This window comes from Osmia lignaria, chromosome 9, assembly GCF_051020975.1.
Source record: "Osmia lignaria lignaria isolate PbOS001 chromosome 9, iyOsmLign1, whole genome shotgun sequence".
Taxonomy (NCBI): Eukaryota; Metazoa; Arthropoda; class Insecta; order Hymenoptera; family Megachilidae; genus Osmia; species Osmia lignaria.
The window spans coordinates 9,763,953-9,787,815 of NC_135040.1; the positions used below are offsets into that span (position 1 = coordinate 9,763,953).

Genomic DNA, 23,863 nt, shown 5'->3' on the forward strand with positions numbered 1-23,863 from the left:
AAGGGTATATTTTATAGCATTACCACTTTTTCGTGTGCACTCATAAATAAAGAACGATTTCGATAGCTCTTTCCTGTTATTCTTAGTTCATCGATTCAATCTTCGAATGCATATTATGCAACGTTACATTCCTTTCTGTTCTTTACTTTTTAAAAAATCCTTTTTATTATTAATTAATCAGAATAAAACTTGTAAACAATTCTCCATTCACCAAAAATCAATACGTGTTTAACAAAATCAATGATTAAATCAATGAATTTCGTGTTTAAAATAAAAGAAAGGAATATTCGATCAATTTCGACTAATAATAGGAGAATGGTTCCATTATTCCCAATAACAGAGAATAATTAAAGCCTCGCTATAGTCTGTTCGAACGAGACGTCAAAGCTCGAATCAATACCCTTACGGCTGACTACGGTACACATAAATCGTCGCTTAATTTGAATTTATGACATCGTGAGGGTGAACCATCGACCCTGTAATAATACCTTCACGCCTTATGCTCGTGGATGCATCAGCAACTTCTCTGAACGAGCTTATTAAGAAAATACATTTTCTTCTTGATGCGATCATGAAGCTGGTGAGAATATGTTTTTATGGAAAGCTCATATATGTAATCATAAAGAATTACTTTTGTATTACAATCGAATTTATTTTATTAATATTTGATGGACAATTTAATTATAGCGACCTTTCGCTTCAATTTCCTCCGAGCTTAGATTGCATATCAAAGAAGCAACGTATATATTGGGGTCTCTGAATTTCTCAAGATAAATTGATTAAGTTGATATATCAAGGTGGTGAGAACGAAGCAAGTCAAGCTGTGTAATTGAATATGCTGCGATTAGATCGAGGCGTTACGTTTCCTAAACACGGTTTACAGAGTTCAGGGTGCATCGATATTGAAATTATCACCCTCGTCACACGAACGCGACGATATCATGACATTAAATTATTGCTGCTACCAGACCCATGTCGGAATTGCTTGCTACGAATGACTTCACGCTTTCATTGATCGTTACTACAATAATTATGGTTATTTTACGATCATCCACTAACATTCGCGGGTAATAACGCACGAATGTGTGACAAATTGATCGGAATTGTAATTAATCATCGTTTGCAATTAATTATCGTAGAAATTGATAAATTAAATTGGAAACTGTAAATTTTCTGTTAAAACATTTCTGTCAAAGCTGAGTCTTTCGATTGAAATTCTGTTTCAAAGGACTACTTAAATATTTAATGTTAATCTAATGATATTCTAATGATATTCCACAATGATGTAACCTGAATTTTAAATCATATTGTTTTCTGTGAAAGAGCTATGTTTACAAATACCTACTACGAAAAATCTCCCATTGAATTTAAATTTTCGATCTGGAAACATGCCACAGTAGTATCGCATTTTAACCAATCATTGTGAATTGGAAGTACAAGTACCTCGAAAAATATATAGTTGATCATTTATTTTAGCAAGCATAGAATGTTAAAATAAACTAATGCAAATTATGAATGTATCCTGCAAATATCATCACATAAAAAAAAAAACAGAGATAATCAAATGACGGAATTGCAAATGTCGAATAAACCAATAAAGTCAACCCTTTAACTATTTCTGATCGAAAACTCCTACCTACAAAGAGGTCTTTGATATAGATAGGAGAGTGTCGGATAAAAGAGGCCAATTTATGCAGGTTCGTCGCCGTTACGAGCAACCCAGTTCTGAATTGACTCCATAAGTGGTTCAATTTGGAATATTCCACTTTTTACAAAGTATCTCCGTATGATCGCAGTGCACCGGGTGTTAATGCACTGTCATTAACCGTAATTATACCGTCGTACTATCTCGTCGACGTTATAAACGAGAATTTATATGCTAGAGAACGAGAATAGGTGGCAGCAGTTCCTTTTACGCAGACAATAATGTTCCACTTTCATTGCGAACGCATCGTACTACAATACAAAGTCGGATTTAAAGAGTACTTTATTAAGTCCATTGAGTGAATGAACTCGAAGCTTGTGCAACAACATAATAACGACTCTTTTGTAAGCTAAGAATTATTCTGCGTGAAGATGCAGTAATTCATTGTATTATTCGTGTATGCGAATAAAAAGGAATTAAAAATTAAAATTTTTATTTTTTAATCCCAAAAGAAGAAATTTGTAAGAAAGAAGGTATTAGTTTTTGAATGTATGTAAAAACGAAAAAACCCGTACAAGTTAGTTGTTAACGACTTGTAATATTTAAAATGAAATAAAGAAAGAAAAAGCCATTTTCAATTAATTCACAATTCAATTAATCGATTTCCACTGCTTTGCATGAATTGACCAATAATATCCTATAAAGATGCATCGAGGTGCAGGATCATACACGCATCTTGTAAGGACCCTTGTGAAATGGAAAAGGGTTGTCGAGAACGTGAAGGCTTTCAGGACGAATGGATAATCGGGAGTCCTTTCGCGTCCTGTCCCCTCGTTCCCGAGTATAATAAAAGACCCCGAGATCCTCACGGCCAAGAGTACCATTTCGTGCTCACTTTTTAAACGAGGGTGCACCAGAACAAGGAACAAGAAAAGGGAAAACGCTGATCTTTCACCACCGTTCAATGAAATGTTTAATAGATTCAATAGCTGACAAATATGTATATTTCCAAGGTTTACCATGACAAACGTTTAGGGGAAGATTTGGACCCTTTGTACAGTTTTGGGGAATTCTGATTATCAATCTGTATTAAATATGTTTTACAATACTCTACTTTACGCGAATAATCTCCATGAATAATCTTGTTTTAAATATAAAAAAGAATATTCTAAAATATTAAAAAATATCCTAATTCAAAGTACAGATTTTTCCAATAACAAGTTTTACTAAAATGGATTACCAGAGAGCATTCATGGATATCCTTCTTTGGAGGGAAGGATATAGGTGCAGAGAGAAAGTGCATAATTATGAAAATTTTTTAAATCATACAGAAAAAAAATGACGCTCTCCTGCACAGTCATTAAGACCTCTTACAGAACTATTAATTAACGTCAAGCGGAACGTTTTCGGCCCCCTCTTATTCAATCCAGCGGACCATTAATTTTTCCTCTTAATTACGAGCCGTATCACCTAATTACCATACAAATTCGAGGGATTTAATCGAGGGAAGAAAAATATTCAGCACGATCTCGTGAGGCTTTAAGACACCGACGAGAGAAGAGAAGGCACACGCGTCCCATGAAACTTGCTCTCAAGTAACGCATACTGAAATTGCCGATCATTAAGAGCATCCGGTCGCTGAAACGTTGACTCCAGTTTACGAGACCAGTTTCTGTGGCCCGAATCAATTTGCAGAAGTCTCGGTCCTTTTCCTCACGACCGATCAACACCAGAAAGAGAGACACTGAACACGCATCCGCCGACAAACACCAACAAATGACACTTCACTGAAATTATTTTCATCCGTCATCTCAATCTACGTTTTCTTCTCTGTGCAACAGTTAAACTTGCCTTTACATACTCATATAATTTGTGCTAACTAAAACAAGCGAAGATAAAAAATAAACATTTCTAGAATGCTAAAATCATGACGTCATCCTCCTTCATCTTGTAACAAGCTTTCCTCTAAATTGATGCCAGATGTTGCTGCATCCCAGGAGACTGGGAAAAAGAAAATGGGAATTGCAGGAAAATTCTGGGGACAGTCGTGTCACGTGTTGCAAGGAATTTCGAAGAGGTAGACGAAGAATAATGCGGAGAAAGCTGTTCCTGCTGCATTTAATATACAGCATCGTGGTACAGTGGCCAACGTGAATGGATAAAGTTCCCTGGGGTTTTTGCAACCGGTGCCACGTGCAGCCCAAATGTTGCGTTCACTCGATGGCTACGCTTCACTTTCAATCTGCCGCCATTTCTGTCCTTGGATTTAGGACAACATTTAGGTATTAGGGTCCTGTTATTGCTGGATGTGCCCAGCAGGCAGGTGTTTTTGGCTTTTGCATATTTAATAAGAGAAACTTAATATGAGCAAGTGTGAAATTTGTAATATTATTAATAAAATAATAGTACTGCTTGCTGCTACTTAATTTCTGAAATTTTTAAGTTGTAGAGTTTTAAAATGGTAGAAGAGCCAATCTACCCTTCTGAGGGGGGCAGGCCCACCCTAACTTCTTCCTAGTTACATTAATTCTTTGGAAGAAAGTAATCTCCCAGTGATTCTGTTCGATTCGTTCTTATTCTTTGTAGACGGTTTCCGTATGTTTAAGGAACCGCCCTGAGGACTTCTGCGGGACCACGTCTAAGGCCACCTACGTGCGTCTCGTGTTACTTGCATTGTTGTGTACGACGAAGACGATTCTCTTCAGTGACCCATGCTGGACTACTCTGGGCGTGAGAAGACGATGACTCGGAGGAAAGGAAAAAGAATGCCAAGATATAATACCCGAGAGGACCAAGGACAATGGGCCTGCGAATTTTTCTAAGGCCTCGCCTTAGTCACGCGATGAAACTGGACACTTTCGTCAACGACGAGTCGCGCACCTACGATTCCTCAAGAATCACTGGTTCATGAGTGGGTGGTAATTGTCACGCGGTTAACTTCATGGAAATTTAAGTATTTGTATTCAAGTCAAACGATGGTCCAGAAATCAAGATCAGTTTTATGCCATGAATCCTTTTGCTATTGCAATATTTAATTTAACTATGCAATTTTTTGTCCTCCTTTCTATTTTATCGAGATAATTTTTCTTATCAATAAATCAGAACAAAACAGAACAAGAATCAATACAGTGTTCCTGGTTTTATTTATTCGCATTATGCAACCTTCGTGCTCCCTCGAATTATTCGGGCAAACGTTCGTCTGCATAAACATTGCGTCAGTCGTTAAAATGCATATGAATCCTTCTCGAGTACAGTAATACACGGGTAGGATGTAGACTGCAACGAACTGCAACAATGGCCACCCTGTAGGGGCACCGTCATTTCGCCGTGAAAATCACAGACCATTATCAAATATCAATGGTCTGCGCGTGATTTGGATAATATCAATTTGCAAAGCGTTAGCGGAGCTCTACGATCGATCCTGGATAGTGATTTATAAATCTAATCGCCGTCGAGGGTTCCACCCCTTTATTTGCTCGCGAGGAGAATTGTACGTTTGTCTACCTTTATTGTTGAAATAATAAATCATCGTTAAAAAGTGCTCAATATTCCACTTTATACGCATTTAAAGGATTAATTACACTGAAACTAGATACATTGCGGGTTAAGACGTCTAAATGAAACAAGTGTATGCATTGGAATTTTTCTATTTTCGAGCACTTACTTAACGTTAAAAGGTTGCATTCTGACAGCATACTTGATACACGTACCAACGTATTATGTTACAACGAGGAATGCATCAGAAGGGAACAAGAGAAAAACAACGATGAAAGGAAAGAAGATGTGCAGCAAAATAGAAGGCCGATGGTATCTGCTTGGAATCAATATAAGCATATAAACTGGAAGAAACTTATTTAGAAATCCCTATTGCACCAACAGAATATTATAACCGAGGATCTCCGTCCAAAGAGAAATTTTAAATGAAGTCATAATCACGAAGCATTAACGTCGAGGAGGATTATCATATAATTTGTTGGTACCCTAGCCTCAAATCCAAAGTAAAAGTGGCTTTCATTGCCCTTTAGTCATTTATTTATCTTACGTCAAACACGAGTGTCCGTAATAAAGACGTAGAATGCACAGAGAGATGAAAGAATACTCAGAAGTGGACCCTTGAACACTTCCCGAGGAACACACAGGTCGTATACGAGCTTTCCTTGAACCTGTCTCGCGGTTGCTCAACGAACCACGAAAAATAGTTTTTTCCATAGGATCTCTCGGACCTACATACTCGAAACTGAAAACAAACGAGCAGTTTGTTCGGATTTCTGTCACGGTACTTCGGCCCTTTTCTTATATACAGTAGCTGCGTAAAGTGGAGCACCATGGTTTCCAGTAGGTAACTTTACAATCGGGCTAATGTGTCTTTGGTCTAGACATCTCCGATATCAAAGCAAAGTTACCGACCAGAATTTCATTTCTCACTATTTCCTTCTGATTTTCAAGAAGGACCATAATCGTGTGTAAACACAAGGGGCTGCCACTGGGTTTCATTCATGCACTTGCTGTGACTCCCCTTTCTCTTTTTTCTTTTCTTTTTTTACAACCAAATGTTCGTGGGAATCGAACCAGGGGGTTGTACTTTTTTCTTCTTCTTAATTTAAGATAGGGTGTTACAGATAAGTGAGCAAGAAAGACGAGACACTTCTTTTCATTTGTAGGATTTACAATTAGGTGGTTGAATATTTGAATTGAAGTTTCTCAAAACTTGATAGTGATAAAATTTTCGGATTCGTAATTAGCGTACGAAATTGTACATAGAAGGTATTGAAACATAAATTAGTTATTGGACAGTATTATTAATCGTTTCGCACTTGGTTCGGTGGAACGGGTAACGGTATTGCATAATTACATCCTCGATGGTGTAACAAAGCGTAAACAAGCCCCGTTCACATGAGAAACCTAGTGGTTTTTGATTGCGGCCGATATGGAATTAATACCATTATTGGGAATTTCGCGGTGTCACCGGTGCTAAAATGAAGTGAACCACAGGCATTTCTGCTAACAGAGAAACAGGTACCTGCCGCGCGACGAACCGGATCTCCCTGGATAGGACTTCCGGTTAACCGAACCCTCTTGCTTCCGGCGAGGAGACCGATGACTCGTGAAATCGAAGGGTACCAGTGGGTAATTCGATAGAATCCGTTTCCCCCGTAAGGGAGAATAATCGAGGGCTTGACTTTTTTTACACTAACACACCCTCTCTCTGTGAAGTACCTTCTACATTCCACTTCAATAGTAAAAGAATTCTTCGACTCTTTTCCAATTCAACAGAAAAGGATAAATCAAAGAAACAATAACATAAACGTTTATCATCCGAAATATAATCATCGTAAAGGATTTCGCGTTCCCCGAGATTTCCTTCGCTCATAAACAAGAATAACCAACTGCTCTGGTGAGAGCAAGATCCAGTATCCAGGTTACACCTTGAAAAGTAGCAAGCACGCTGCTTATGCGAAAGGCAATAAATACTTTCGTGCATCGGCAGAGGAAAAGGGATTGCTGGTTTAACGTCCACCAGCCGAGGTAACTCGTAACTCGGTGAAAGACTTTTTAAGATTTTACGACTTGTTCAAACTAGCTGCTCGAACTTTGAGAGCATCTTGTAAGACCTATGGTTATCGCATTCAAGCTCGTAATTTCTCTAGATCCTTCTTCTCTTAGTCGATTGAACATTAGAATTGATACGAGAACACGTGTAACTTGGAACCGTTCGCCATTCAGAATACCAGGTGTCGTTCACCTCTGCCAGTTTCCCTCAACCCTGTCCGTGAAACTTTCCTTTTCACGCGAGAAATTCGATGCACGCGGTAAAAATATCTTTCGCCAGAGACGCGAAAAAAGCTTTTTCCGAAGCGAACTGGATACACGCAGATTCGTGGCTCAAGCGTTGGGATCGATAAGTTTGTTCCTAACGACGGTGTTTAAAACAGCCCTCTTTTCTCTTTCCACACCGCCTCCACCTCCTCCTCTTCCCGTTGGTAATCCCTGCTTAGAAACGATACGCTTCTTCCTTGATTCTTGCTACCTCTTTAACCACCGTCACAATAGAACAAGCTAACGACACGGGGACGAAAAAAAAGGAGGAAAAGTAGAGGAACTAATCCGTCAGTCGTAAAATCGATAGCAGTCATTTCGTGTTCGCTTTTTCTACGGCATGAAACGGCTGTTCGGTACACTTCGAGTCAACAGACACGAACAGTCGGGACGAATACGCGCCAGTTAATCCACCCCTTCCATTTTCTTTGTTCTGTTTTACCTCTTATCGTATATATTTTGTTTTTTATTTAACTAGAATTAAATAATCATTGAATTTTTCAACGAGTCACTTCAATTATCAATAATGGTATCAATGGTTCTTTTCCTATTAAAGCATCTCGCACAATACATAATCTTTTAAAGGAAAAAGTAGCTATTCTAATTCCAAAAAATAACACTTAACGAGATGTCACGTAAATAAAAGCAGGTAGTCAATATCAAACCGCCGTATAAAGGCTAAAGCCACATTTTCCTTGAAATATTCGTTTCGTTAATGTGAATGGAAACTAAATGATGACAGCACGTCGGATATTTTGAAGGCAGACAAGATTGCAGCGAAGGGAAATGATATTTTCCCGTGGAGTCGATGGGGGATCCGGTAAGGGAGGCAATATTTCCCGGTTCGTATGCCGGCAGAAGGGGCCAACATGGAACCCATCAGCGAACTGTGCGCCTCACCCTCGAAAGAACCTAATCTTTCGCAGACGAGGGACAGTCATGCCAAAGGGGCGGAGGGTCACAACCACCCTACAGATTTTGAAACATCGTAAAAGGGAAAGCAGAAGCTCAAGGAATTCACGTGTAAACAGTGCCCATTCGTATGGTTGCTTCTCTCATCGAATTCCATGGGGCTTATTTTTACGTTTACCTTCATACATTTTAAAAAGTAGGTATCCACAGAATTAAATTAGCAACTGTAAATTGGTCGAAGCTACGGCAAACTTTCCTGCGTTCATACAAGGGCCACCTAGAAGGGTGGAATTCTGAGTTGGTTTAATTTTCTTTCTACCTGCTGACCGTGGCAGTGTAGCTAATTCCAAAACGAGGACACCAGGAACGTTTTCAAGCACACCACTCACCCCCGAAGGTGGTCCAAGTATTTCAGCGATCCGGCAAGTCCATCGAGGCTAACTGCACTTTACCACGAGGACTTGAAGTGACGTGTTTCGAGCACCGAGTGTTTGCGGCCTCGTTCCTTCTACAACCTTTACTCGCGAATTCTTCCCTTCGTTTCACGTTTCTCTCTATCTCACGGTGTGCCCTTTTGTTACCGCTTTCCGTGTCACAGAGGACTGTCGAGGAAGCCAGTTTATCACGGCCCTGTGCGTCACCGTCACAGACCTTCTTCACGGTAGCATCGTTTTTCCCTCGACCCGACTTTTCCACGTGCGGATAACTTTTGTGGATACACCGCATTATCGTCCCTCTCGTCTACCCCTGTCTGTCTGTTTGTTCTTTACACTGTGTACGCGCGCCGAAAAGGGGTGACGGTTGTCGGAGCGGGACGGTGGTAAACATCAAAAGAACGAAAACACGGGGCACAGAGGCAGTGAGAGAAAAAAATACATGAGGATACGGGGAACTAAGCGCGGACACGCTACGGGGTTAAATAGTTACAGACTCTGGTACTGAAACTCCAACGATTGACCTCCCTTACCCTCGCGGTTGAAGACGGGGAGGTATAATTGCGGTTTAGGATGAGCTCTAATTAACACTTTCATAATTGAATTTTAATACTTTGATGGTCGCACATTTTGGTTCTTATAATCTTTCAACGGTACTCGAAATGGAAAAAGGATAGGAATAAGATCGATAACAGTACTTCGAATCGCTTATCGTTGAAAGAAATTTGCTTACTCTTATTAAAAATACACGTTACATCAAACGGAGACGGTTCCACGTCAGACTGATATCGAACACACTTGAGATCCCTGTTCGTATCTATATCAAGCTTATAAACTTTTCGTAGTATCGATTCGAGGCTGAATAAATGTTTCTTTTCCGATTATCTAATCTTATCGTCGATGTGCGTATCCCGCGACAGTATCAAATCTATTGTAACAGCTTTATCGCTGACTTTGCTATGTACATTATAAAAAAAGAAATCGAGGTAAAAAAAATGATAGATCATTGACCCTTTTTGCAAGAATTTAACATTGTTACGTCCGTAAAGTTATTTATGCAGCAAAAGTCTACAAATTAGAACTGATTATTCGCAAATTGACTAATATTACTAATTGATAAATTATTCTAAAATAAAATCCTGAATGACCTATGCTTTTCTTTTCAGATACACATACTTTGATTCTTTCATTTTATACCGACATAAAAATGATAAAAACTGGTTCAGAAAAACATACAAGAAAAGGAGACAAATTTTCTCGTCACATTTTCGGTCAAATACTCTAGCAAGTGGATAAAAAGGAGGCAATAAGAGATCCTGGCTAGTTGCCTGACCTGCTTGGACAGCACAGCGTATCGAATTGCGGGCCAACCTAAAGGGACGAGAAATTGAAATGTCTCTGTGAGATAGGGCCACTACGTGAAACCGGGTAATCGTTTGTAGAAAAGAAAAAAGGAAGGAAAACAAAAAGAATTCGACTCTGTTGAGGCTACAAAGAGGCTGCTCTCATTAAAGTTCGATTGAACCTTCCATATGTGTCTCTCCTGTGACTTTTTTGGGAAGGCGAACTTTCTGATCGTTTTCATCCTTCGGCCGATAAACTGGTTTTAACTCGTTACAAAGTTCATGGTCGAGAGTGTCCTTTGAAGTCCCTGGAAAGCTAGTGATCATGGAACTCGATTTATCTCACCATTGAAAACACGGTATTATTGAAAGCGTTTATCAGAGACCTCTTTTCTACGAACTCAATTAGTTGAATGAGAATTATTGATTATTGAAACCGCGTCTAACATTTGCAAATGAAAATTATTCTTGTAATATTTCATCTTAATATTTCCAGCCGTTTCCCTCGTTTTTTACCGCCTTTTATTAGCAAGAATCTACAGTAGGAGAAAAACAAAGTGTATGCGGGAGAAATCTGCATCCGGAGGAGGACGTTCGTTGAATCACGCAGTATAAACGTGTCAAGCTTGGAAAAAAAATTGGATCGGTTTTTCAAAGTCTGGATCATCGACCTAAGAACAACAGAAAGGACTACCCGCGGCTAAGATAGAGATATGACTTACGTATACGAACGTCCATAATTTATTTCACCCTATCATAGTCCACAAGAGTAATGCGCTGTTGCTGTTGGTATAAAATCAAAAAATAAATGCGATTCTGGTACGGTTTTATCTACCAGTACCAACAGGATGCAAAGCCGCTAAAAAGATGGGATGCATTTTTGTTGCACCAAAGTTCACACCGTTCTCAGTGCCCAGAGTGAGTGTAAAAAAGATAAGCTCCAGCAATTCCTAAAACATCTACCTGTCCGGATAAAAGACTCAACAAAATTTGAAGTCTGTGACCATTTAATCGAACTTTAGTATACCTGGATTCAAATATTGAAAATTATACACACCTCGTCGAAAGAAGGACCAGCACTTCGTATCAGTAACAGCATCTTGAAATTCAACTATTCCCTCCGATAAATTAAAGATAGCAGAAAAAGCACAACCCATCTGGGTTACCCGAAGCAACAACACCCGTGTATAATAATCGCGAAACTTCAAGACATTGTGTGTAAACGTTCTATTTATATGCGCCACTAATTCGCGGCGAACGTCGGCGAAGGATTCACGAGGAGAGGTAAGAGTAAACGAAAGAAGAGGAGAGATAAGACGATGGCAGAGCATCGAGGTAGCAAAGTGAAGAGGAATGAAAAAGTAGGACCGCCTACGGCAGGTAAAGGTGCACCTGCTCCATATACGCAGGGTGCATCAGCTTCGAAATGAAATCCCCTACTTTTCGAGCCTGACCGTGCGAACCAGATTGCATCTAGCGGATCTTAAATGGGTGAAACGACCGTTCGTTTCTTCGGAACTGAGTGAACGTTTCATTGAGCAAAATCCGATACACAGAGATTCCCTAATCGCTTAAATGGTACATCGTTATCTTAATTTATTTTAGATATTTTGCTAATGTTGGGTATTAATTTTGATTGGGTAAAAATTTCATACGATGAAATCGCGATTTCTTATCAGTTTGCAAACAGTATTCACGATATAAAATAAATTTTTTCTTCGTGTCAACGCAGCTCATCAAATAATCCAATTGTACCACTGCCTGCGCTGACAGCTGTCAGCTTTTATCGAAACATCATTCGAATGGTTGAATATTTTATCAGAATTCAAATTTTTGTACCTTTAACTAGAGAGAATTTTCGAGTGAAATTTGCATACTGCGAGAAAAGGATCATAAAAATCGAAGAATTTGATTTCGCCGTGTATAGGTGGATAAAGTATTGTATTTGTTGTTTTGTGATGGTGTAGGTCTGGTATCGTCGTCCTTCGAGATCCTTTTTAAGGATCGCTGACGCACCCTGTATTCTCTGACAAGTCCTGAACACCTTGAAATCGTAGCGTGTCAGCCAGAGGTACACAGAAATGCTCGCGTGCACAAGGAATCTTGAAGACCGTGGGAACATCGCCAGGGATTACATCCTATCCTATGTCCTCGATCTTCTAAATTACGATATCCTCCATCTTTCGTTCCTACACCACGAAAATTGCGCTACATTGACTGTAATACCTCAATTGCTACGTCGCCTACAATTTTTCTCAGACAAGAAATATTTCTCCAACAACAAATCTCCAAATCTTCCTGAATTTTCATGGCGTTTCAACAGTTCTTGGCAACGGAGCCAAAGCTATCGGCTGCTTCTCTTCCAAAATCTTCCCACGGAGAATAATCTTATGTACGTCAATATCCTCGACAATAAGCCAGGTTTTGTTATCAGGAACGTTCACGACTATACGGCTGCTTTTCCGAAACGTGTTGCACAAAGTACATCCTCGTTCTCGTTTCTCGATTGAAACTTTGAAATCGAGCTTGTTCCATGACGATTGACGACTATCGAGAGAGCAAAGAAACTTTTCTCAACCCCGAGAAACTTTCGAAGAAGATACAGGAGTTGGGATCAAGGAGGGCAAGAAAGCATGTCGAGATCGAAAGATCGTTCTGGCAACAGCCGTATCGTGGGCCGGAAGTTCTGTCCAAATATTTTATATGAGGGTGGCAGGGATGGTACAATGGACAGGTCAGTGGCCTCGCTTTAAAGAGACTCTGTCGTAGGATCCTCCCACAAAGGAAACAACCTCCTTTTGTCAACCAAGAACAGGATGGAGATACATGGATGATTTTCTTTATGGATTCGCGTCGATTTTCTTGGATTAGAGTCTGAAATTCTTGGATCGAAATTGGCCCTATACCAACCATTCACGATACAGTTTAGTGGTTGTCCCTTGGAGGGTCAATAAAGGTTATTACCCTATGCTCGAGACTTGTAAAACGATAGATATAATAATTGGCCCGGAAGAAATAAGTAATTGACCAATAAATAAGTCGACCAGAAAATAAAGGTTGCCGAGAAACGACACAAAGAAGTGTCAAAGAAAGCAAAAATATCCCATAGAAAAGGGTCAAAAATTGAATTTAATTTGCCATTTTTTCACTCATTTTCAATTTTGTCTTCTGAATGAAAGTTAATTCGTTCTGCCATTCTTTGTGCAGAATCACTTATGAAAAGGGGCACACACTGTCACGCCTGAACAGTTTCTAAGAAGCGATAAATCTATAAAATGACTACAAAATAACAATTTCTATCTACGTTGTAAAACTCTTGTCCGTCAACAACGATCACTATCAATATATCCTTCAACGATGACAGATAATGTATCTTTCAATACTGCTAATCGTTCGTTTCACGCGTTTCATGTGACACGGCTTAAAGTTTCCACCGGATACAAGTGAACAAGGGGTTCTTATCGATAATGGTGCAATAAAATTGATAGATGCACCTATAGACCTCTTTCCGTTTGCCACATCTTTTATACCTTGCCCTGATATCCTTCTACGAAGGAAGAAATATCGTTTTCCTGCTTTAGTGGCTGAGCCAATGTAATACACATTATTTTTCAATATTTTATGTCCACGACTTAATAGTTAGAGCCATCTTCCTTTCATTGCACAACTTTACGATACGACTTTCTTGTCGGTGTTTCGTTTGTACAGGGTGTGTCTGATAAAATATAGCTGTTTACTTTCTCCTTGACCCTTTCAGCTACATTTTATTCCTCATACCTCGTATCTATAGGGTGCTTCAGAATTATGATCAAAAAGATTGTGTTGACATTAATTAATTAATCGAAAAATTGGAATCATTGATATTATCTTGAATTATTAAGAAGTTATAGACAAAAATAAATAAATAAAATATAAGAGAAAAAAGAAGATATTATATTTAATATTTTCATGGAAAACATTATTCTTTTAATTAAATGTAAAGTTATAAATTATATGTAATTAAAAGAGCTCAATATACTATAAACGTAAGTTAACCGTATAATCATAACAAGATAGAGGAAATATAAAACTAAAGAAAAAAAAAAAAGAGAAGATAATTGTGATATCTCATTATCTTTCGAAGAACCTCGTACTTTGTTACTCATTTCAAAAGTCATAAACATGATATCTATTTTCTAAGAATCTCATCTGTCGTTGCTCGCTTCCATTCGAAATTGCTTTCTAACATTCCTTTCATAATACAGGAAATGAATTTGTACAATACAATGATTATTTAATTTTGCATTATATATAATTCCGAAATCATTCAAATTCTAAAATAAAATGATATCCACGTCAATGGCAAAACAATTTTTTGCTCACAAAATCAATCAAACATAGATTGCACGTGGTTAAAAAATGGATATTACTGTAATCAACAAGGAATTCGAGAAAGTTACACGTTGCCTATTACTCCTCGTATATCATCATTGTAATCACCATTGCCCTTTGTCATTCATCAAGCGTAATGCCGTGTGTGGGTGAATGAATGAATGATGCACGAACGGACAGCAGTGTGGACACAAGGAAAGAATAAAAGTGGTACCGCGGAATTTTACGTGTAATCATGATCATGAATGAGAGCCGAACGCAGTCACGTACGCTTCACGATTCCGATAATTCGCCTGGTTTCCTCTTATTACAGGTGTAATATTCTGAGCACGGTCGTACGTGGACGCAGCCGATAAGCAATTCCTTCGGCACCGAAACAAAAAATATTTTGCCACTCTTCACACGTACGAATTGATTCGTGATTATGACTCATAATTTAAGTTTATCGATACACGTGTCTTCTTAACGTGACCGTAACTTATAATTCCTACTTGTAGAAGTACATATGATGAATTAGTACGCTCTTTGGTTATTACTCTTAACAGTGAAAGGGTTAAAATAAATGTTATTACTGCAATAGAATGACAGAATAAAATATTTCTGTATTACGAGCAGCTGACACTAAAATCATGTTAATGTTTCAGCTAGAAAATTAATGGACAAACTTTGACGGTTTCGCGAAATTTACGACTCGCAAACTACGCCAATGCTCGCATCAAGAAGACGGTACACGCTTGTAAAAGTATAGATCGTAACGTTGAGAAGCACGCAGGAAATTGTCGCAGGGGTTAAGTGTCAATAAATAAAACGACTCGTCACGAGGCAATCAGGCTAAACTTTACGTTCTATTCTTCTTGATAGCATTTGTCTTTCTAGATGCCGAAATCAATTGAAGCGACAAACGTTTGATAACATTTCATCCTATTGCAGAATTTCTATTGCAACATTATTCTTTTACAGCATGCTAATAAAAGAAAACACAATTTTCTTCAAACCCACTACTTCTTTCAGAGCGTAGGCATTCGAATGATCATGTTATTCGAGACCAATCAATTACGATTACACTTTCAAAGAAGAGGATCGTATGATCTGTTGGGACAGAGTGTTACTACCTGCTGAAGTATAGAGTTACCTGTTCAATCAATCGTCTTTAAAGTATCATTGCTCGTATTACGTTTCGGAGTATAAACCTGTACTCAAGCATGAGACCTCGAACAATTTCAATTATGCAGTACAGATAAAATTACACTCTTTGTATCGCATTGACGTACATACATTCCAAAGGTAATTCAATTTGAATGAAAATCCTTTGTTAAAATTCGAGCATGTTTTAATCGAGACACGTGCTACTTTTATTTCAATTTCGAGTGGGCACCCGCAGAATTGCTTTAATTCTCAAGGATCTCGAATTTCCTGTTGGCCCGTATTATAAATTTGCCCGATATAAACGAGAAATTAATTTCAGCCTGCGTATATCGATAGACTAATATAGATCAATCGTAAATCAAACGTACTTTCTAAACTCTCTCTTGCGTGCTAACACCTACCACTAACGTATCAGTTTCTGGAAACACAAAGTTGCGTTTTTTCAAACTGATAATATTAGTTTTCCAGTGAAAGTGAAATATTAAATAGAACATATAAATGACCTGTTAACTCTTAACGAATAGGCATGGAAGCATAAATGGAGCCTTTAGGTTGTTGAAAGTTTGGACAAACGCGGTTCCTTCGAATACCTTCGAATAGAAGAAGCTTTCTGTTGGAGAAGAAGAATCTTGAAAAAGAATTTTATTAAAACTTCTCCCTGCGTTTCGCGGTCCGCGAACCCTGGCAAAAATATAAGTTCCGCGCGAGTGCGTTTCCTAACTTTGCGAAGGGATGCTGGAGAAAAGAAGTCGACTGAGACCTTTCCGAAGAAATCGTGGCAGAAAAGTCGGATGAACGGGCTGAAAGTTCGCTAATTTCGTGGGGAAAATCGATTTCGTGCTCGCTCACTTTCACGAACCTTCTATTGTCGTGCACGCTCACGTATAATCGCAACGAAGCAAGGCTGTCTGACTACTTGTTGCTAACTAAACGGCGAAACGTTCGCGAGAACAATCGCAGTACTGTACAGGGTGTCCCGTGCGACTGGGATATATTGGGATGTAACCTTAGGGAGAGACCGGCAATCTCTTCCCGTCTCTCCCTGAGATATCTTTGAAACGCCTCCACTTCCGGAAGCGACACGTGTGGTAAATGATACTCCATTCGATATCACTTAATTTTCCTTAATGGCACTTTATTCTATTTCACGCCATTTTAGAACTACACCCATTAGAACTTGGCCCATTTGCATTGGACACCCTGTAAATATCTCTCGCTAACAATGGCGCAACAAGCTTCTCTTCTGTTCAAGGTGCACGCACGATAGTAACGTTACCTTTGTTCTCTTATCGTCGTGACACGGTAATGCATGCCGGCAATAAATAAAACGGGCTTAAATCGTATCTACGCCGAGAACTCCTTGATTTTAATTGTACCCTAGCTTTCGGTACTCCTCCATGATCAATTAATCGTGAATTCCAAAATGATCGCTCTTAGAGCACGGTTCTTCTTTCATTCCTTAATTGCTATTGTGTCTAGCGACGATATAACAAAAGTTGAATAATTAAAAAGAAAAAATTTCACTAGTAAACTGAAAAAAGATCCTTGCTTTTACGAATTTTGCAAGATACACGTTTAAGATAGAAGTGAATATAAATTGCAACATGCCTCATTTCTTTGATGTTTTTTTCTGTACAATTTATTGATCGATGAGTAAACGTTTGTCTGTGCATTTCTCGGAAAATATAAAGCACTATAGGGAATAAAAAAATGGAGAACCAAGGGTGCGTTTGAAAGACGTCTACGGTGGTGGTATGTACGGGTTGCTTGCCCCGAGACCGATCGATTCCAGGCTTTTCCAGCTACCCCAACCTACTGAGTCCTTTCTACCCTGGTCAATGTCACGTTAGATTAGAAATCCACCCACGTTTTGCTCCAATACCGTGGAATTACCTTCTCCATAGAATTCTTTAATAAGTCTTTTCAGTTTTACAGAGGAAGATACTATCTACTTATTACTACAATCACACATATCAAACCAATTTCATTTAAAATGAACAGATAACTATGATTATCCAATAGTTGAAAAGACGATTTCCTATAGCCATTATTCCACTTAAGTACCATCTTACCATTTTTATGATGCTACCAGTTGGCTCTTTTACAAGCTTAATTAACAATTGATCGGAATTTCAACTAATAGAAAGAAAATCTTGAAAGTGATCCGAGATAAAAGAAATGTATTATAATAGTACAACGACGTTCGAAAGGCAAGATCTTTCTGAAATGACTCAATCAAGAACATACATGCTTGAAGTTCATAAGATGTATTCTTATGAACATTATATTTGCATTTCAAGAAAACTTCTAACCTACTTCCAACAAACTTATGAGGAATACATCTGACTAAGATTAAACGGAGAAACATCTTCAAATCAAATGAAAACCAGCTGGGATTGTAACTTTCAGCCAATTCTTCGAAACTAGGACAAACTTCCAAGTGGTTCGATACTTTCCAACTTTAAATCGATAATTTATGCGAATTTATAGCAAGCTCTAAGAATTGCATGAATTTCTCGTGTAACTTTACATAAATGCGCTACGATTACGGTATTAATCCAATTCATTTTCCTGTGTAAGTGCTTATCGGTTATGCAAATTGCCATTGTGCGATGTATGCAGTTTACGATTGCAACGCTTTTCAGTGACTGGCCGATAGAACTAAATATTTTACTTTCATAAGCGTTTTCAATTTATGAGAACGATGCATTCGATGGTGTTACACTTCCACAAATTAATACCTTGATATATCAAGGATTAAATCGGCTAGAGGGTAAACCGTTCCTTTATTTTGAAAACAAACTGTTTATGGACACAGAGCGTGTGTCCCGTTTGCCGTAGGATTTCGAAACAATCGATAAGACGCGCCTTAAGAATTCTCTAACCAAGTACGTCACGCACCTTCCGAGAACGGTAAATCGGAACCAAGTAATTTCGGAAGTTCGACGAAATCCGCGAATGAATGGACCTGATAGGTTTAAGTGAGGTAAACGTTCGTTGAGTCAACGAAAATACCGGGATGACACAACGAAAATGAATAACTTCTATGTAATTTTTGGAAACGATGTTATAGTTCCGAACATGGTAGATTTTTATCAAGAAAATGACGAGGTAGTTTCACATTTAGACATTTAAAAATGAACGTAATTAGCAATGACTATGCTAATTAGAAGAATGAATACGACGAAGTATGAATCTACTTCCAGGTATGAATATGAAATACCTGAATATGGAGATGGTTTTGAATAAGGTTCTAAGAAGATGAAAAATGAAAGAAGAGAGTAAACAACATTGAGGAAAGAACCGTATGCGTCACTGAAGCTGTAGGTCGACTTCAAACAAATTATAATTCTTACTTTAATATGTGAATTTAAGTTAATTAAATTAATAACATAATCTTTTTCTTATCATTTGTTACAGCAAAATCACAGACAATGAGATGTTATTTTTGCCTGCTTTGCGTTGTACAACTATAGTCTCCCGTAGCAGCGAAAGGGTTAAGCAGATGATTGTAAACCACTGTGATTGCCGAACTACAATTGTGTTTTTGTAAGGAAAAGAAATTACGGAGAGATAAACGTTTATTGCAGGTAATACTGTTGATGGAATCACTAATACAGATGATTACGTTATGACTGAAATATGTTTACGACTATTCCTGTTAACATAGTCGAGTGTAATCAATTATCTTATAGAATAGGCGCCAGACAAAGAATGATGGGAGATAATATAACGTAACTGATGCAATATATTGTAAAATAATAAGAATGAAATCAATAGTTTCAAGACTGATTGAAGCTATCCAGTAATTGAGTACAGAGATGATTAACGATCATAACACAATAAACATTGCATCGTATTTTTTTGTAGAGAAGAAAATTATTAAAGAGATGAGAAATATATCTTAAGATCAAGCATATTGATAATTAAGTATATAAATTAATTCAGTGCTTTTAATATTATAGTTTCTTAATTATAATTTTAAATTTAAATATTTTCCCACGCTTCCATGAATGTGAATAATTAAAAGTATCATAATTTTTTAAAAATAAATTTTTAATTAAAAAAGAAATTCACCGAATTAATTTGTACACCTAAATAAACATAAAGTCATGAATTTCATAATTAATGTTTTTCGTTTCTCATAAAACAATAACTTAAATATTTTCTCATTTTGATTGCGTTATAATTTCAAGCGCTCTACTAACCTTATTCTTACTTAACCTTAACCTTCACCTAAATTGTGACTATGTAATTGTAATAAATTAAATGCTAAGCATATTTTATTCAATATAAAATCTATAATTTATCAATAAGAAGCTGGAGACCTATTGACGTCATATCAGAACATGCAAACAATTTGGCGGACTTGTATATTCAAAATTATCCAATAGAATTTGATTAATTGACCCGATTAACATTATCAATAACCCAACCTGTCATTCGACGCTAATTATCGTTGATGATTATGAAATTGAGAAGAATACGAGTGTGTGATATTGACACAATGTGATGCGACACAAAGAACTTTCTGTTCCCACAAGACGATGTTCTTGAATCGACAACTACGGACCGCAAATATTTGTCTTTTCCACGCCATCTTGACAGGAGTGGCGCGCTGCTTCGACACCCCTATAGTACTGTTATAATGAGCATCGGTAATGCTAATGAATTTCAGCGGTTTTGTCTCAAGTGTTCCTAAGCAAATCGTATATTTCAAACAATCCTAGTACTACAATTATCACGTTCGGATTTCACATAAAATACAAGGTTATGTAAACGTGAAATCTCGCAATCGGTACTCGACGATTACCGCTCTGAACACTTTAGCGAATCATTAAAATCGAACGGTCACGTCGCTTTCACGGTGTTCATGCACATCCACGCGAGAGCCTCGGTTAAAAGACTTGGCGTATCACGTCAAGGCGGTCGAAAATTTTTTTTCGCTGACTAAACGAGTTTTGGTTACGAAAAGATAAAGGAGCTCCAATTCGCACATAACTGGTAAGAAATTCGTGGAGAGCATAAACAAAACGCTCGCGTGTGACACAAACGGAACTGTCCGCTTTTTGCTGTCATACCGTAGTTAAATCGCTGACCGTATCGAAAGAAGCGGACTTTCTAGTTGAAGGTCACAACGCGAGAGTAAAATAATGAGTCGTACAAATTGTGTCACTTACCTGATTCAAAGTTGTAGGAATGATATCAGGGGTCTGTGGTAACATTTTACCGGTGATCTGTAGTCGAGTGCCCCTCGAATCAAAACGATCTTGCCGCACACACGATCGGTAGCATAATATCCTGACGAGAGAACAGTGGAAAACACCTTGACAATATGCACACAGGAATCGATCACGAAGGACTCCGCACCAACTGTTTATCACTGACAAATCGTCTTGACACACTACTTCCTTGTTACCCGACAATTTGTCCGACTTTTCAATAGCGCGATAGTCGATCGTTTTATCGACTGTTGTTTATAAAAATAAAAATACAATCGATTTTTTCCCGCATCGAAGGCGAAACGGTGAAACCAAATAACACACCTTCTCCCTCTGAAGTTATGCGCGAGACTGACGGAACCGGGCGGTATAGCTGAGACCGAATGTATCCGAGCGGCAACGAAGATGGCCGAATACCTATCATTCACCGAACGCGCGCACACAATGGCATTTCTAAAAATCACTATTGACTATCGATGAATAATTATTATATGAATTATCCGATTAAATTTACATAATTTATTGGTTGTTACACCATTTTTTTTTTTTTTTTATTTATTATGCTGATAATATAAACCCCTCAATAAACTAAATTCAAAATTTTATATTATTACTATACACAAATTTTTGAAATTATCTGAGCTTTATTATTTAATATATTTTTTATATTTAATTTATATTTAAACTAAAATTAAGATCAAGAAATTATTCTATTATTATGTTTATAAACTGCTATCTTTCCACGTAAATATACTAAATTTGCAAATGAAAATATGTTCTATATTTCAATATACGGTCACAATTGTGCGTGAACATTTTATTCGATGAAATACGACTTCATTTCTGTGGGAGACTGCCATCAGGAGCTCATTTGTATTCACTGTGTAATGGTTGCCTCGCAAGACGCATAATAGTCGGACGTAACGAGTCGCTTTGCAAACGACAAATTCCTTTCTCTGACCGATTCTACCGTACTTGGAATTTAAACGCCACCTCCGCGAGACGGACCTTTGAAATTCGCAGAAACCTTGTGGAAAGATTAAACACTCTTGCTGACATTACGAGGGGTCCATGTGAAAGCGGTGAATTGAACAAAATGGAAGAACCAGGACCTGAAATCGGTGAAACAAAAGGGCTTAGTTAAAAATATCGGTTACGTCAACCAGACCTTCCGAAGACCGTAAACCATTATATCCTTTTTTTACTGTAATATATTCAGAAAAAAATAAAGAGTATTATTGTTATTATTTTGTCTAATCTAAGAACCTGTTTTCCACATTTCCTTTCACACGAGCAAACAATACTTTCATGTAATACATTAAACATAATCGATACAAAAGATCAATTAATTGCAGAATCAGAACCGACTCTACTTCCGCGACTTTCTACGACCTACATTTTATCCCCGATAGAGAACCGTTTTATCCGCATCATCGAGCCAACGACTTCCGGAATAATTCAGCATCGAATTCCACGAAAGGGTTCCTCTTTAATTCCAATACCTCATTTACGTTTACATGCTTCGTAATAGCAGATACAGTAAGTGGTGGACGGCATCCACGGAAGAACTGGCGCCACGAAGACTCTGGAAGGCTATCCATAAAACATGCTCGTTCGAATGAGAAAAAAGGAAAAAGGATGAGATGAGGAAGCAAGATGGAAAGGGTGGCTCTGATGAGAGAAACGAGACCGACCGTCCTTCTAGCCACCAAGAAACGTTTAACTAAAGGGAGCGCCTTTACACGAAGGGCGTAACAGAGGGACACGAAGAAGAAAGGAAGATGGGTAAAGAAATTGAAGAGTGACGACTAATTCACAAGATTGATCGATGGTGTTAAAACACCTTTCAATTGGCAATGATCGATTTCTTAAGTAGACAAATTTTAATATTTCAAAGTATAATCTGCCTAATGTAAATTATTTTCCAAACTAACAAGTTTTGAGAAAATCATAAAAGTAAATAAAAGATCAATCTGAAAAATTAATCACCAGTATAATTATTCCTCTGAAAGGTGGCTTTTTTAGATCAAAAGAAAATAATGTAAAAAGACAGTGATTTCAAAAGAAAGGAGAAAGCAAATGAACAGCCGCTTCATTAACGAAGAAAATCAAGCAGACGTCAAAAGGAGGAAGATTACGCACGTGAAGATCCAAATAGAAATACGATGCAACACGATGTACGGCAATTTAAACTTGTTTCCTTTAAAGCCAATGCCAATCCACGGCTTTTTGCGGATGTATCGTGCCGGGAAATAGATTCACGGAGTAGCGATCTTCGTTTTCTCGAACGTCTATAAAACATAACTGCTTAAGCGTTAACGAAGGGCAAGCACCGGTGACAGTGGAACGAGAAAAAGTCGCGGGCAGAACATCGAAAAGAAAAGCACGAAAAGGAGATATACGGGTTTCGTGATAAGAGAAAGAGGGATGTAGAATCTTCAAGGCATTCGTTTTACACGGAAATCGAGAAAGCCAAGGCAGGAGATTAATTTTATCGTAAAGCAGAAAGGAAACATAGGAGAAGCTGAGAGGATATTGAAAAAACGTCTTGTGAATCTTCTTAGGTAATTGAAAGCTGGAAGCGTGAAATACAACTTCAATCGGCCAGTGTCAGAGGTCGTTAATCGATGCAATTATTTTGTTTCAATGACTCGAGGAATCGTGTAAAATAAACATAGCAAGTGCACTCATTGGCGTAACTAATAATAAGACTTTTTCTGGGGTGGACCAAGTCCCATGGTAGATAGAATGATTATACATTTTTATTTGTAATATTGTAGAATGTTAGCACTTAGAATCTAAACATTTTGGAATTTAGAATTTTTCAATCTTAAAATCATACGAATAGTGAGGAAGCTCTACGTTACTTCCTATCTAGTTACGCCAATGAATGCAGTATGTATTCATTTTGTAGCCATATATCAAGAGTAGAGAAGAATATAGCAAAAAAGAATCGAATGGTTGGTTCCACTT

The 23,863-nt window shown here is 37.9% G+C and overlaps 1 protein-coding gene across 2 annotated transcripts in view; it reads right to left on the reverse strand.

The window, feature by feature from the left end:
- Positions 1-20,982, reverse strand: part of p130CAS (Serine_rich_CAS and FAT-like_CAS_C domain-containing protein p130CAS) — a 46,889-nt gene extending 25,907 nt beyond the window's left edge. The window contains exon 1 of one of the 2 annotated variants that reach the window (XM_034333799.2): positions 20,849-20,982. In XM_034333799.2, coding sequence (XP_034189690.1) covers positions 20,849-20,893 — 45 coding nt within the window. In that variant the 5' untranslated portion in view covers positions 20,894-20,982. Of the gene's footprint in view, positions 1-11,208; positions 13,990-20,848 lie in introns of those variants that run through there. The other variant, XM_034333808.2, reaches the window with a different exon arrangement.
- Between the last annotated feature and the right edge of the window lie 2,881 nt (positions 20,983-23,863).